We start from the raw sequence: 16,844 nt of genomic DNA, 5'->3' as shown, positions 1-16,844 counted from the left end.
ATACTAGAGATGGCAGCGAGGGCGACCAAATTAGCATTTATGAGATCCCTATCAGCAAGTTGCTCAATTATGGAGATGTAATCATTCTCTCTCTTTCTCATTCTCTCTCTCTCTCTCTCTCTCTCTCTCTCTCTCGCTCTTTCGTGTGCGGGTTTAGTGTATTTCCTTTTTGCGCAGCTAGCACTGCGTCGCCTGTGGTGCTGGTTTGTCATAAATGTAATTATCTTTAAATTCAGCAGCGCCTGGTTTACGAAAACACCACATTGAAAAACAGCGGCAATACACACAAGCACACAAACAGACTTGTATCCGTCATAGCCTGTAACATCATCTGCCTGCAGTGGCAATAAAAGGGTGTGTGTGTGCGCGGGTGTGTATTTGTTTACCATTGAAGATTCCCTTGCCAAGGGTGTATTTTGAGATCAATCTCTGCCACAGTCATAATCCTGTTTTGTTTGTTCCAAAACTTTCAGACATCACTGTAGCGGAAATGAAACATAAATCATGTGCATATTTTGTCATAGTTCTCTAAACTGTTTATTTTTCTAAAATTGTCTTTTCGCAGAGCCCCCATCTGGTCCTCAGCACCTTATTTCCAATGTGAATGAGACCTCCGTGAATCTGGAGTGGACGATTCCAGCATCCTCCGGTGGCAGGCAGGACCTTGCTTATAACGTCATATGCAAGCGGTGCAGCTCGGACGGCCAGCGCTGTCAGCCCTGCGGCAACGGCATCCATTTTTCCCCCCAGCAACTGGGCCTACGTGCCACCCGGGTGTCCATAAATGACCTGCAGGCTCACACTAACTACACCTTTGAGATCTGGGCTGTCAATGGGGTCTCCAAGCAGAGTCCTGGACCGGAACAGGCGGTGTCTGTGACGGTTACCACTAACCAAGCGGGTAAGTCTGTGGTTTATGTTCACAAATTATTGTTGAATGTGATATTCCCACAGTTATGACTTCATTAAATACCAGGATGATGTCGTCATGTGATCTGGTCACAGGCTGATGTGTTGAATTCGTCACCACAGTCTAACACTGAACATAGTCATCAACTCAGTAATCAGCTTCTCGTCTGTGAAAGTACTCTGTCTTATATCACCACAGAGAAATTTCTAATTACTTCTTGCCTGTGTCTGTCAGAATGGATTTTTATGACATTAAACCGCGTGTCGGGTCAAATTGCGCATATGTGCATTTGTTGGCTGTTCGCATTTGTTTGCGCTGAGTGGACTGTTAACTTTTACAAGGTGTTTAATTTCGGGTTCTTGAGAAAGCGTGAGACAGGAAGTTCCTTTTTGTCTGGCTTTGGGGACTGAGTGTGTAGGGCCCCCAGGAGTGGGGTCTTCCAAGTGTCATTCTCACCATCATTGTCTTGGTGAACTCTGATTGTAATAGCCATCACACCTGTACAGAACACTCTTCAAACAGACCTTTACTCCTGACCGTCTGTTTCTTAGCTTTTATGACCCCATATATCGGGGTTCTGAGCAGAGATTGCCCTGCAGCACTGAAGCCAGATCTGCTTTTCTCTACTGATGCTTGCTAATGGCGATATCAGTATTACCTTAGTAACAGGGTTTGAAATGAACTTTTTCACTCACCGGCCAATTTGGCTACAAATTTTTTTTTATCATCACTCATCGGACATTCAGAACTTCTACTAACCAAAAAGAAATAAAAGAGAAATAAATCAGATATACAGTATATGTCATATTTACCTGTGACCTTCTTGTCTAACAGGTAGGAAATATACAGAAAATTAATAAAGTTACCAAACAGTCTGCACTGCATAAATAATAAATCAAATTCAGATTAAAGGCCTGTTCACACCGGGACGATTTTCGCACGCGTTTATCGCCGACGTTTAACGCCTCGAGACTAAACAATGGGCGCCAATGTGAGTGTTCACACCGACGCGCAAAACGCCAGGCGTAAAAGCGTCATTTTTTAAAAAACGCCTCGGGTTCGTTTTTTTTATTTTGACGCGGCGCGTAAAAAACTGTCCGACCAATGAGATCGGCGTTTTTGTTCACGTGCCTGGAGCTGCTGAAGTGACAGTAAAACACGACTTGGTGGCGCTCAAGCACAAAACGGTCTTGCCGAGCACACATTGATACGACGAAGAAGTAGTAAGTAGACAAAGAAGAAGATGAACTGCTAATGCTGCTTGCCAGTTAGCAAAAAGTGTGTGAATGGTTTTGTCCATATACATAATATGTCTATGGTTTTGGCAAGCACGTAAATACTGTCTCTCTTCTCCTTCTGTGTGACAAGCGAGTGTCAGAGGCTTAAAGTGCCGCAGCACCATCATGTGTACCGGGAGCGCATCGACTGAATGTGCACATTCACTCGGCGCAGCGCCAGTGAAAATCGCTTGGGTGTGAACACTCAAGACGCGCCGAAAAACGGCACGAAAAACGCTGGCGATAAGCGCGCGCGATATTCGTCCCGGTGTGTACAGGCCTTAATCCTTATTAAAGCCACACTTTGCTCTGTTACCTTTATTCTTTGATTAACATTAATGATGGACATCATTTGTGGCTGCTGTCACTTTGATATCTGCTGCTGCCGAACAAGACGCTAATCTGACGCACTGTCACGCACATCTCATCTACTTTTCTCTCAACTCTCAACAAGTTCATTTAAGGTGTTATTTAACTAATTTAAGACTGCTCTTATGAGGAGATTTTTTTAACAAAATGGGCACTTTGGCATAATTCTCTATGTTATTGTTTGTTCAAGAGCGAAAGAGAACTCGATTCTGGTGCGTCATAGACAGGACATTGACAGGCAGCGCATATGAGTGCGCTCATAAATAAAAAGTGAGTAAAAATAGTAAGTGACCCGCCATATTGGCTAGTGATTTTACAGCGTTACTCGTGACAGTTGATTTTTACCTGCATTTGGCGGGTTGCTAATTTCAAACCCTGCTTAGTAACCATATAACATTTATTTTGCACCCATTGAGAACAGCTTAACAACTGCATAGCAACACGTTTTCCTGATTTTCGACAGGAAATGTAAAAATCGAGTTAATAGAAGATAAATATTAAACACTGATCTGTTTCTAATTATAATTTTCATCTGTGCTAAGAAACTAGGCCAGAATCGTCTCAGGGTCTGGCTTAAATTCCCCTTTGGCAGCTGCAGAGTGTCATTGATAAAACCCTAAAGATTACAGATAAGAATGTGCTCCCTAGATGACTACATCAATGGACCTTCTGTAGTAGCAAAGTGGAATTATGAGAGGAGGAAAAGAATCAGGAGCACTTGCCTTATTCTCATAGTGGATCCGTAATGATGATGATATAATGGGTGCATCACTTTGGTGATCCAACCTTTTTCTGGGAGTTGCGAACCTGTAATCACTACATCGTCACATGCTAACTTGTGTAGCTTCCAGCGTTTAGGTGTTTTTCAGGTTTTCTCAGTTTGACAGCATACATATCTCTAATCTCATACCTTTTCATTGTTTTATGGCACTAACATGTTTATTTTTCCATGAAACAGCTTAGGTGGTCAGTGCTCTTAGCAAAACTAAGCTTTTTCGCTTTGTGATTTTCTCTTCTTCCAGCTCCCTCTCCGGTTACCACCATCCAGGCCAAGGACATCACTAGACACGCTGTGTCTTTGGCATGGCAGCAACCCGAGAGACCCAACGGAGTCATTCTTGAGTACGAGGTCAAGTACTACGAGAAGGTGAGATGATTCATAGGAAAGTAGTTTCCAAAATGTGGCCCTGGTGAGATCTTCCTTTTTGAAAAGACTAGCATATGTGGTCAGCAGCATATGTTGTGTTTTGGACGTTGGTGTACAGCCCAATTAGGTTTCTTAATCAGAAAGCTTGGTCAACCAACTTCACCAGAAAAACTATGCTGGTTGGATTTAGTTTTAAGATGGCAGGTTCCTCATCCTGGCAGCTGTAGATTAGGGATGTACTTTTGTAAATGTACTTGTCAGAGAATACAAATGGGAAATATGCTGCTTTGAAACCGCCGATTAAGGTGTAGCAATCAATGTGAAGCCTTCATTGAGCAGTATGATGTCAGGTACTGTATATCAAAACGAGAGAGCTGCATTTTAGTTCATGGCCAGACCAGACTCACTCACACTCGCAGCAGGAGTCTGGTGAACCGGCGGGTCAGAACAGCATGGGGTGGATGGACAGATCTAGGGTGGAGCAAGCGGGCCGTTAGGATAGAAAGAGGATAACAGCGTTCTCCTCTCTCTGCTCCCGCTGTGTCTTCCTCTGGCTGACTGATTACAGATTGCAGCAGTGGTCAGATTCCTTTCCCTTACATGCTGATGTTTTCCATTGCAAACACACTCTGACACACACTCAAGACCAAGACACAAAGGTTCTTGTTTCGTGATCCAACAATTATAAGCCAAACATTAGGGGACATTGAAAAAAAAATAATTAAACTTAGTTCCTTTGCTTGTTTTGGTTCAAACTCCACATTGTTTAAGTGGTTTGGATGTAGTGATGAAACGGGGGAATTTTGAACAAGCAAATTCAGGTTACACCCAAGGGAGCGAGTGAAAACAAAGATGGCAGCCTTGTTTTTGTACAACAAGGCTGCGGTTTTCCCTACAAAAGCCTGGCTGTAGTTTCTGTGTCAGACCTTAAACAAATCCCTCTTCCGTTTAGTTTTATCAGGGTTTGATTCCAAATAAAACAATCCTAATGACAAATCCCACAAGTTTGTTCAACTGTTGGTTCCTGTTTCTCTCATCCAATCAGGATCAAAATGAGCGCAGCTATCGCATAATGAAGACCACGTCCCGAAGTGCCGAGATTAAAGGCCTGAGCCCACTCACCTCCTATGTATTCCATGTGCGTGCCCGCACTGCTGCTGGCTACGGAGACTTCAGTGCCCCCTTCGAGTTCATGACCAACTCAGGTAGGTTTCCATGTGCATGTTACCGAGCCGACAATGGCAAGTCTTTGTTTCCACAATTAGAGACTTGTGTTGAATTTTAGGGTGGGATCACCCATTCATCCGGAAACTATTTCTCTAAAGTAACATAATTATAGCCCATGTGTATGTTTTCCTTTTCTTTACGATAGTTTCTTTGTTTGCTCACTACAAAGTCGCTGGTATTTTTAAAAGCACTTTAAAGCAAACTCTGTAACGAGTGGAATGTTTTCGAGCTTTGATACTAGGTTGTTTCAGCAACTTAAAAGAAACAGGATTTGTTCCACTCTTATGAAACTAGGCTCTTCTGTAAGAATTCAAAATGGCTGACACTTTAAATGAGAATTATACATTTGAGATGAACTTTAATGTTGTTTTTCCTCTTAGTTCCCTCTCCCATCATCGGAGATGGTGCTAACTCCACCGTGCTACTGGTGTCTGTGATTGGCAGCGTGATTCTGTTACTCATCTTCATCGGAGTCTTCATCATCAGCCGCAGGTAAGCCACCCGTCCCAACTGGGTGTCAGTCGTCTCACAGATACTGTCTGAAACAGGAATCATTCCTCCATCTCTCCCCCTGTCCCTGTGGGCGTCTCTGTCACCTCTCCCTCACCCTGTCTGTCATCCTGTATCAGTCTTTCTATCTGTTGTTCTCCTGCTGTCTTCCCCTCTCTCCACCTGTCCATCAGTCTGGTTCTCACAGCTCTTCCTCCTCCTCTTTCCTGCATTCTCGCTCTCTTTTTTCCTGTGGTGTAGCTAGTGGTATTGTGACAGGCCGCTGGCAGCTCTGCCTGATTAGTCTCCGCTGGGCTGCTACGGGTCTCTGTGCCATGTGTGTCGGAATCCGTAGGGAAGACGTACCATTCCCAAGGGAGACGCACGGCAGGACAGTGTATGTGCGTCTGTGTACCGTACTCAATCAGAGCAACTGTCATACTCCCACGGGCGAAATGTCATGGTTGCTTTACCTTAATCAAACAAATTTTTTTTGCCAAACTCTCAGCCAGCTACGCTCTTACTCCACCATGGTTATCATCAGCTACATTTCCCTTTCTGAAGGCCTCCTCCCTTTGTGTCCGATTGGAGTTTCCCAAGACCGAAGTGAGAGTGTCTAACATTGCATCATTATCAGCCAAGATAATCATCTTCGCATCCTCAAAGTACCCAAAGAGAGCCATCACCCTCATTCAGGGTGAAACTAACAATTCAAGCTAATGAATGGGGCTTTTGTTTTGGCCAAGCATCCATTAAGCACTTCCTCAGTGGAGCCCATGAGTGGGAGACAAGACTACACCTCTCAAGTAGCTCTCACCTTTGGCCTGCCCTTCTCTACCTTGAGGGGACACCAACCGCTCGATCGTGGAGGCGAAGGAGGGGGGTTATAGCCCTGCACAAAGCTGTGAGGTTTCTTGCTTCTGTACTTGGATATCACACCTGATAATCTCCTTATTCCTAAAATAAACGTGTGCTGGCCGCTCGGGCGGATGGCAGGGCCTCCTCCCACGAAGGCATGGCCCCCTGCAGGCAGAGCTATTTCTAGCTTCTGCGGCGCACTCAGGCGTTAAAGCCTGGCTCTTTCCTCCTGTTCTACCTGTGGATATGCCCCTCTCCCTCCCTATAACCTTTTCTTCCTTCACTAGCCCCAAACCTTGGGGGTCTTTGTCAGCGCCAGAACGCACTAGAAAAACAATAACAGCAGTTGTGCATTCCTGGTTGAGCCCCCCCTTTCTATATACAGGCAGGTGACCCCATCCCCAGCAGGGAGTCTTGGGTTAGGGCAACGTCCTAGGCGGGGTTGTTATCTGTTCCATTGCTTCTATTCTGCTCCCTGCGCCCATGTAGAGGGGTCAGCGGTTGGCCCTAAGGGGTGAGTAGGTGATTGGGTGAAATGGTAACTTTGAAGGTGGCACATTCTAGCTCCTTTATGTCATTGTGCACAGGCAAAGAGTGATGTTTTTAGAAGAGGGGGTGGGGTGGTTTTAAATGGAATTTCTGTTGCCATTTTGGCCACTTGATGAGTTTGTGTTTGTTCGTCTGTCATTCTCTCTACCTCAATGCTGTTTGTTCTTTATCTGTCAATCTCTAAATGATTTTAGATGAAAGGCAAATGGACTTGGTTCATGAACAGACCTTCTTTCTACTTTGATGAAGTCTCTCTCTCACTCTGTGCAGCTTTATTAGCTTTGCAGATTTTTACAGCCCCACTTTTATGGAAAAGGTTTAAGGTTTTTCAAAAGATTGACCTACTACATTGACTGGCCCACTGTGGCTCACACATGCCAGTTAGTCTGGGTGAATGTTTTGTACAAATGTTTCAGCTGATTTCTCTGAGAATTTTTCTTTTATTTCTAATGTGATTGTTTCATATATCAGGAGACTTAGAGAGCTCAGTTATGTTTCTAGTTGTAAATCTCAGATTTGTATCCTAAAATGCCTTATTATCTGACAATCTTTTATTAAAACTGTTTTAATAATAGCTAAAACATTCATAACCTCTGAAGGTGAACAGCCTGCTTTAGAGGGTGTTGTAATAATAATAAAATGTCAAATCATTTATGCAAAAATATTAAGTTAATTTACTCTCTGACTTTCACATTGCACACTTTGCTATCTAAAAAATCTGAGCGCAGTTTCCGACATTGTTCAATCTAAAAGAATTAATTCCTGCCTGAAAGAAGCCAGTGAGACATTAAAAAGATCTCATTTGTGATTTTCTTTTCTGTGGATTAAAATCTCTCTCATCTCTGTGTGTTAACAGGAGAAGTAAATACAGCAAAGCCAAACAGGATTCTGATGAGGAGAGACATTTACATCCAGGTAATGCTGTGGCCAAATAAACACACACTGACACATTCTCAAAGATGTATGTATCAACTAAGCTAAAAGGAAAAGGTTATATAGGAGAAGAGAAGGTTTGTATGTTCATATGTTCTCAGTGTGGTGGAGGACAGACAGAAGCCAACAAGAGGAGGAGGAGAATGGAAAACAGATGTTGTATATTCATCATGTTGTCTGTCTGCCAGCTATCCTCCCCTCCTCTACTCTCAACCTCCTAACATGTAGGCACCTCTTTCCATTTCTCCACAGGGGTCCGGATCTATGTGGACCCCTTCACCTACGAGGACCCCAACCAAGCAGTCCGTGAATTTGCTAAAGAAATCGACGCCTCCTGCATCAAGATTGAAAAGGTCATCGGCATTGGTGAGCAAACGACCTGCTGTTTTCCTTTCCGTGTGTCTCAGACTGAGTGTAGCTAGACCACAACTGTTACAGTGAAATGTTAGCCCACCATTCCAGAGATATCTCATGGGTCATTATGTACCACAGACATTTTTGATTCAAGCCTGGTTTTTCCGTTTAAAGGAGAATTCGGGGAGGTGTGCAGTGGCCGTCTCAAAATGCCTGGAAAGCGTGAGATCTGCGTTGCCATAAAAACCCTCAAAGCAGGATACACCGACAAGCAAAGGCGGGACTTTCTGAGCGAGGCCAGCATCATGGGCCAGTTTGACCACCCCAACATCATCCGACTGGAGGGAGTCGTCACCAAATGTGAGTTTATAATGTGATCGAGCTACTCGTTTACTTTGACCCCATCCTTTCAGACAGATTTGTTCTGGTTTTGCATATATTTTGCATATCATGAGCTTGTTGATTCAAGCTGTGTGCGTCACTTTTCATCAAAAGCCTTTTTACAAAGTGATGCATATTGATTTTTGTGGTGCTGTTCAACAGAAATATCTAAGCCTAAAATAAGATAATTAGAAAAAGAATATATTAAAAATGTTCTCAAATAAATTCAATTCTCAATTGTATTGTTTATATTTTTTAAGCGAACCTCCTTAAATTTAGAAAATATCCTAACCCTTTAAAAAATATCAAAATATATGCAATTTTGCTTCTCACAAGGACGAAAAGGATGTTTACATAATTGTACGGAAAAACAAGACAAAAATGCTTGTTAAGAAAATTATTGTTTGCTGTGTTTTCAGCTTATTTGGCCACCCATTGAAGCTCTGCTGTAGAGCTGATGGTTTTCATTTCTTTAGGTTTTCGACTTTTAGCCATCAAAAGCCTTTGCTTGAGAATTGGTCCACTTTGCTTCTAAAATTTTTTACTGTTGATGCCTTTCTCCTGTTTGCATCTTAAATGCCTTTTGGAACCATGCTAAAGAAATGACGTACTCCCCGTTCCCCAATTTGATGAAAATCAACCCTGTCTTTTTGTAATGCACCCTTCCAATTACCAGAACGGAATCTTGGCTGACTGGCAGACCTGACATCAAACCTTTTAATAACTCATTATTGATTGAAAGTTGACTCTCTTATATGTGTGTTTAAGAAACCTCTAGAGTGTAGTTGTGGCCGGCCCTCACTGTGCATAACAAATATGCAGAGGACCTGGTGTGTGTGTGTCTGTGTGTACATGTGGTGGAGCTGTGATTTGCATTTGATGGCTTTGCGTTTGACAGCTGGACTGAAGAACACCCTTAGTGTCTTCTCACGCTGATGGCTCTTGTGCTGTCTGGCAGCTAGGGAGCTCTAGAGAAACACAAAGATGAATATGTGTGCTTTTTTTTTAGTTTGTTTTGGTAGACTGCATGGAAGAGAGCTGCATTCATATGCAGGGGCTTCTGCAGACATGTAACAATCCCACAATCCCACTGAGTCACATCTTTTCTCCAGATAGCCCTGGCAAATCCCCATCCTCTCTGATGTATTAGTGAAGACAATGCCAACAGATGGGTTACACAGAGAGAAAGAGAACAGAAGTGGAACAGAGAGCAAGACAGAGACATTTTAAGGAGCAGGAGAGAGAGACCACTCGTGGAAAAATAAATGGGAGAAATTATAACACTCAATATGGCAACTCTAGGAATGGAAGTACGCCTTTCACTGAGTTTGTTTAAAGAGCAAGTGCATTAACTGGGCCAAACTGAACCAGACTATTTGTTTTATTCATTTGAATTGTATATTTTATTTTATTATTTATTTTATTTTAATTCATTTTAATTGTATATTTATTTATTTTTAGGATGGTTTGAGATGAAAAACTAGGAAAATGCATGATACAATGTGATCATAACTTTTCCTATAACAGAGCTTTTGTTGCATAGCCCGCTTAGTGTGAAGCATGAAGTGCTGTTTATTATTTGCAACCCTTCTCCCATAATCCTCAGCATGGCAGAAGTAGTGTCTTCAGGATAACTGTTATTACAAACAGACAATGGCAGCCCTCTCTCGTAACCTACGCCTCCAACCAGGCCAATTAAACCTGTTAAATAAATTACTAATGATGTAGAAATTGTCCTAAATAAATAAAGACAAAATGCCCCTAAGCCTCTGAGAGCGGGAGAGAAACAGGGTGCCAGCCGTCTCTGCAGAAAGCTTTCACAGACGGGCTTGGTGGGCGCAGTCTTTTATGCGCTGGCATTAAATGCAAGATTGTATTTGCATAATGAAGGCACCGCTAGAACACTGCAATGATTCCTCTGAGGTGAAGTGTGTGTGTCTATGAGTTTGTGAGCGGCTCTATGTAGGCGTGTGTGCATGTGCCATTGTCCTCTATTGTGAAGCCCCTGCTCTCCATCCTTTTGGCTCCGTGAGAGGGGCTTGCGTTGCCATAGCATTGCCTTGTCTCTGTACTGACTGGCAGGTAATGTGGGAATCCAGTCCTGATAGCCTCCAGCAACGGCCGCATTCAGTAAACAAACCTACACAGAAATCCCACTCGCAAACAGGAGCGAAGAGGAAGAGAGGGGGGAGTGTGAGAAAGGAGGGGCTTGCGAACGAACACTTCTTGATTGGGAAGTGTCATTCAAATGTACTGATGTGTGCCTTAAGTGCACACGGCTATAAACAACATATACAATCTCTGCATTTTTCTCTACATTTTGAGTTTGGAATCACTATTTGACTGTGTTTTCGTTCTTGAAGACAAGTGATTTAAGGCCATTACATACTATGCAAGAACAGAGAAAAAAGTTTTCGCTCCCAGGGCTGCGAGAACAAATTGACGCCATTTTGTTTTCGCAGCCCTGGATTGGGAGTCCTCGCAGCTTGTTCTCGACACATCATCTGAGCAGAACTTTTTTCTTGTGGGTGTCCAAGAACTATTGTGTGATTGGTCAGAAACTTAAAGTGGGCGGGGTTAATGTGGAGAAACGGAAATGTTCGGCACCTGCTTTTCTCGTGAAGTATGGAATGCCCTGGCCAGAACAAACTTTGTTCTTGTTCTTGCCACCTCGAGAAAACGAACAAATGTCTTGGTTCTTGCGGAGTGTGTACCAAGCTTTAAGCAGATAATTGGTTTAGTACCTAGATTTAACAACTCTGATTGGTTCTGAGTAGGGCAAACTGCATCCAATCAGGTGCAATTATGTAGCTATCTGCTGGCTTTGATGTTGCTTTTTGAACAGAAATCAGATTTCCAACTTGGCAACTCAAGTCAAAAATAAGATATATACTCTAAAGTGCAAACGTTTGTTTCTTATGCTCACAAGGCTGCATTTATTTGATCAAAAATACGTTTTTATTTTTATTTTAATATATTCGAAAACCTAACTATTCCAGTATCCTTACTCAGTCGCCACATAATCCTTCAGAAATCATTCTAATATGCTGATTTGCTGCTCAAGAAAGATTTCGTATTATTATGAATGGTGAAAACAGCTGTGATGCTTGTGGAACTGATTTACTGTCACTTTTTACCTGCATGCTATACATTGATGAAATGTCATTTTAATAATTTATTCAAATGTTTTGTATTTCTCCACGCAGGTAAGCCAGTTATGATCATCACTGAATACATGGAGAACGGATCCCTTGATGCTTTTCTCAGGGTAGGTTTAGTTTGTGGGTTTTTTCAAGCATGTCGTTTTGACCCGGCAGTCGTTTAGTACTGTATTGGCTTAAACATCTTTTAACTATAAATGTTATTCCTTCCATAGAAGAACGATGGGCGGTTTACTGTAATTCAGCTGGTGGGCATCCTGCGTGGTATTGCTTCAGGAATGAAGTATCTGTCTGACATGAGCTACGTCCACCGTGACCTGGCGGCACGCAACATACTGGTGAACAGTAACCTGGTGTGCAAAGTGTCTGACTTTGGCATGTCTCGAGTTTTGGAGGAAGACCCAGATGCTGCTTACACTACCAGGGTAAGTCTAATTACCTACGTTTGTTTACTTTTGTTTGCAGCCCTAACACAAGCTTTTTAACCCTTTATCTTCAACATTTAACCCGCATGTATGTGGTTGTTCTTTTCAAGTAGTATAGAAATCACCAACTAACCCTAATATTGAGTTCAACGCATGCGTGTGTGTGTGTGTGTGTGTGTGTGCATGCGTGTGTATGATTAACCTCGATGCATGTGTTTGCTATCTCTTTTGAAAGGAAATAACAGGAACATATCAATCACAGGGAGGCAAGATTCCTATTCGCTGGACTGCCCCTGAAGCCATTACATACAGAAAGTTCACCTCCGCTTCCGACGTGTGGAGTTACGGCATCGTCATGTGGGAAGTGATGTCATATGGAGAGCGGCCATACTGGGACATGAGTAACCAGGATGTAAGTGTTTTATAAGGACTGGACGAGATTGATTCAGAGCTTCAGCGTTTAAAATTTCAGCTGTTGTGTTTAACTCATTTGGATCTTTCTCTGTCTCAGGTGATAAAGGCAATTGAGGAAGGCTATAGGCTGCCTCCGCCCATGGACTGTCCAGTTTCTTTGCACCAGTTGATGCTGGATTGTTGGCAGAAAGAGCGCGCTGAAAGGCCAAAGTTCAGCCAAATTGTCAACATGCTGGACAAACTTATCCGTAACCCCAACAGCCTGAAAAGGACGGGAGGAGAGATAGCCAGGTAATAAATAAAATATCTGTCACAGAAGTCAAGGGGCAACATGCACCTATTTTTTGATGGTGCATCAGTCACAGTTCTGGTGCACTTATTTCCATGTCTGAGATGTTTCCATACCCGTTTTATTGTATTTTTTTTTCAACAATTGTAAAACCTTTTTTTTTTCAATAATTATTATATGAATTATTATGATAATTGGATAATTTGTATAATTATGATCATTTGTAATGTAATTCATTTTATTATTTTGGACGTTATATTTATAATAGTAATAATAGAAATACTAATCCTTACAATTACAATAGATTTTCAGTGCTTGGAAAATAGCCTTCAATCGCGATTAATCGCACCCAAAATAAAAGTTTATATATATATATATATATATATATGTATATATGTATCTGGTTTAAATATTTAAAGTTTAATATAAAATGTTTGATTAATTTGTTTTATTTTTTGGAAGTTGCATTCACTTAATTATTTATTAATTTTTTTGCCCTTTCTAAAAATGAAAATAAAAAAATAATTAGCTCAACATCTTTTAAAATCCACTTGGCTCAAAATCTTTGCTCAGTTTGAATGGGCATGCCGCTTCTCGTATAGGCCATGTTCTTGGGTCCAGTCTCCAGTGATTTAGATTGCTGTAAATGTGTTTTCAGCTGTGGCACATAAGTGCATGTTAAATGCATGACTGGCAGTGTTATATAAACGTGTTCCAATGAAGTGATGCTCACAGCAATAAAGTCTTTTATTGTTCTTTCATACGTTGTTCAAAGTGGGCAACACAGAGCCAGCCCAAGCTCTTGGGGCTCCTAACTAAGTCTTTTCTCTTTTTCTAGACCCAACACCACCCTCCTGGAGCCCAGCAGCCCAGAATTCACATCTAACTTGGGATCAGTTGCCGATTGGCTGCAGGCCATCAACATGGAACGTTACAGAGACAACTTCACTGCTGCTGGCTACACCACGCCAGAGGCTGTGGTCCACATGACACAAGAGTGAGTCCCGTGACCAAATACTGGGCACTATTAAGGTGTTAGGAGATGTGTGATGTGTGTATGTTGGCTTCAGGCATACTTTTGACTAATACAAGGGAAAGAAACCCAGCTCTTAAATCAGCGCTCGGGGATACACAGTCCTGACGTATGGGTTCAGTAGTCACATTTCCGTGCAAAAATCCTGCAGTTGCCATTGAAGCATTGAGAACTTCTACTTTGGCATTCAAATGTTCAGCCAGGATCGAGTTCTTAGATTTCATGTTAAAAGCAAATGAGGAGAGAGGGACAAAAAAAAAAGAGTTTAAACATGTTCTCATCACCTCTGTCTTGTGTGTTATTGGAACAGAGACATGGCGAGGATAGGGATCTCTTCTGCCGCACATCAGGATAAGATCCTCAACAGCGCGCAGGGAATGCTGTCCCAGATGCAACAAATGCAAGACAGGATGGTTCCTGTCTGAACCCATGGGATCAGAACACACAAACTCGAAACATTCTTTGGACTTCATTTTTTATTTTGGTTCTAAGAAAATCCATTTACCTCATCCATGCACTTTAAATTAAATTTTGGGGAAAAAAGAATAAAACAGAAAACGATTTCAGAGGAACAATACAGCACTTTTCTTTCAATAACGCCATCCCCGCCGTCGAGTCAAGAGGGTTGTCCCGCGCTGTACTGATGCTCTGGATATGATTGTAGGAAACTTTGCATTTCAATGAAACTACGAAGGAGTTTTGCTGTTCGTTTATTTGATTTTTTTGTATGTATGTGACTGTAAGTAAATGTATAAATAGTACTGGATTTTTGCCATTTCATGGTTACTTGAGTCAGCGGCACCTGGTGGATTTTTAACACACGAAATAGAGGCGTTGGAGATAAAGATTTTATGCACTCTTTACCACTTTTTTCCTGGGGATTTCACGAGGCATTTATCTTCTAAACGTCTACAATGGAAGACCAGTTCTGGAAGGTCTCCAGGTCTCCCCACCCTAAGAATGGAATATCTGTCTCCACTCCGCAATTCTCCACACCGCTCCACTTGGCCTGTATTGGAATAGAAAAATCGGCCCTCAGTTTACATCTTTCTCTCTCCACCTCGGTCTCCACGGTTTTTCCCTGCTCCATCCATGCCCTCTCTCTCCTCGCCTCTCTGTCTCCGGGGACCTTCGGCGGGCCGTGAAATCAACACATGTCTCCTTTACTGGAAGTTCCATCAGAGCTGAGCTAAGGTAAGCACAAAGTAACAAGTCCGACCCAATGTTTATGGGATCTGCTCTACTTCCTCTCTGTCCCCTGCAGTTATTTATCCGCTCATTAGTTGGGATTAGAACCAGTACCGATGAACACAAGGGATATATATATCGGTGCCGTTTGATGGGATGAGCTCAAAATGAAAACAGCGCCAACAATGTAAAATGTGTTTTTCCCAGGCTCCCCAGCAACAGAGCAAACAGAGCAATTTCAGTTTCCATACTCTGTGGATTACTTCAATTAATGCTGCGTTTGTGTGTTCTGGTCTGTTTACAGGACGCGCTTTGAATCCCTGAATCATAATCATTTTCTTTTTCTCTTTCTCTCTCTCTCGCTCCACAGAGTCACCTTCACACATCTGCTCCGCAGCGATATCCTCCGTCAAACCCGATGCAGACTCGCATCCATTGCGGTTTCAATAACTACATTTACTTGACACCGGGACAAAGGACTTCAATTCCCATGATTCCCAGCAAATGCTGAACGCTTCCACGACGGGAGACTGAGAACATGACAAACAACCCGAGAAGCGGTTGAGGGCCCTTCGGTTGTCTCCTAAGAGATTCGATGAGAGATATAATGAACATTTTCATTTGGTCTCACTCTTGACAGGAAAAACTCTCCGTTCTCAGTGCAGCATGTTGCTGTTTTCTTTGAAGGATGACGGTTTGTTTTGAGGTGCATACACAAAGGACAAAAGCACATGATGTGCGCTAAGACTGCAGAACTTTGTGGCTGCTCTCTGGAGACCAACATACTGGAGTTGTTTGCTATATACTCTAAGCCACTGCTGTTCTTCGCTTCTTACCAATGCTGGAGATTGTAACTTAAAAACACGGCACATTTATTTGGGTCCTTTGACTCAAATGAAACTATTTCAATGCTAATTCGAATGGTCTGAATGCGGACTGCAAGAAGAGGCACGTTATTTGTACCTAAAATAAACTTATTACAGGAATGTTTATAAAAAGGGAAAAAAAAAACTGTTAACATTTCAAGTGTGCTCTGTTTCACATCAACCACATCCGTCCTTCCAATCTGAGAGACTTCTTGTTAATGTGACGCATTCTCGTATGAAATGCATCTGACTTTGCTTTCTTCCCGTTTCATCTTTCGATATTCCCTCCTTACCTGTTTAGGAACTGTTTGGAATATGCAATGAATGTGAGAGGAGAGAAATTCAATAGAATGTACCGTGCCAAGTCTCCTAATGTAGGTTTTTTTTGTTCCCGGAAGAACACTAACAATTCACATGTTCCCCCAGATGATCTAGACATTTTAAGTTTAAGGTTGTGCACAATTATGTCATCATTTTCCCTCTTCCATTTTTATTTGATGAATTTAGGTACATGAAACATGTCATTTATTTATGGTCTTTTTTTATCTAGTTTGTAAATTGTAAAATAGAGCTATGAGAGAAATAAATGATTGCCAAGTGCATTGTAATTAACGTCTAAATTGATTTGTGTGGCTAATTCTGCTAATTCCTTGAAACGGATTGCTGGAAAGGTATTTGGATGCGGCGTCTGATGAGGTATTCTCACATGGAGAGAAATGGATCCGTGTTTATTTCCACATAAAGTGGCAGCCGAGGGTGAGAGCGGACAGTTGGCTCCAATGCTGGTCACATATTTCTATTACATTTTGGCCGCAGTTGAAACGAAACGGTCGAATGTGGTGGTATAAACAGGTTTGCCGGTCTTGCCAGTAGCATTCAGATTATTTTGAGTTTTCTCTCCTCCTTTTCACCCATCATTCCTCTCCTCGTCTCTTTCAGCTCGAGCTTGAAGTGAGTGTTTGTGTAAACGCTGA

The 16,844-nt window shown here is 42.2% G+C and overlaps 1 protein-coding gene across 2 annotated transcripts in view; it reads left to right on the top strand.

Annotated features, from left to right (window-relative positions):
- epha4a (eph receptor A4a) overlaps window positions 1–16,470 on the top strand; it is a 40,519-nt gene extending 24,049 nt beyond the window's left edge. Inside the window, exons 5-18 of one of the 2 annotated variants that reach the window (XM_079820322.1) lie at window positions 566–901; window positions 3,579–3,703; window positions 4,749–4,908; window positions 5,311–5,422; window positions 7,683–7,741; window positions 8,012–8,125; window positions 8,288–8,473; window positions 11,701–11,762; window positions 11,871–12,080; window positions 12,316–12,492; window positions 12,592–12,785; window positions 13,622–13,780; window positions 14,127–15,010; window positions 15,375–16,470. In XM_079820322.1, the coding sequence (XP_079676448.1) occupies window positions 566–901; window positions 3,579–3,703; window positions 4,749–4,908; window positions 5,311–5,422; window positions 7,683–7,741; window positions 8,012–8,125; window positions 8,288–8,473; window positions 11,701–11,762; window positions 11,871–12,080; window positions 12,316–12,492; window positions 12,592–12,785; window positions 13,622–13,780; window positions 14,127–14,241 (2,009 nt within the window). In that variant the 3' untranslated portion in view covers window positions 14,242–15,010; window positions 15,375–16,470. The remainder of the gene's footprint in view (window positions 1–565; window positions 902–3,578; window positions 3,704–4,748; window positions 4,909–5,310; window positions 5,423–7,682; window positions 7,742–8,011; window positions 8,126–8,287; window positions 8,474–11,700; window positions 11,763–11,870; window positions 12,081–12,315; window positions 12,493–12,591; window positions 12,786–13,621; window positions 13,781–14,126; window positions 15,011–15,374) is intronic. The other variant, XM_079820323.1, reaches the window with a different exon arrangement.
- The last annotated feature ends 374 nt before the right edge of the window (window positions 16,471–16,844 follow it).

This window comes from Gobio gobio, assembly GCF_949357685.1.
Source record: "Gobio gobio genome assembly, chromosome: 6".
In the NCBI taxonomy this organism is placed as follows: domain Eukaryota; kingdom Metazoa; phylum Chordata; class Actinopteri; order Cypriniformes; family Gobionidae; genus Gobio; species Gobio gobio.
This window is presented reverse-complemented; position numbering and strand designations above follow the sequence as displayed.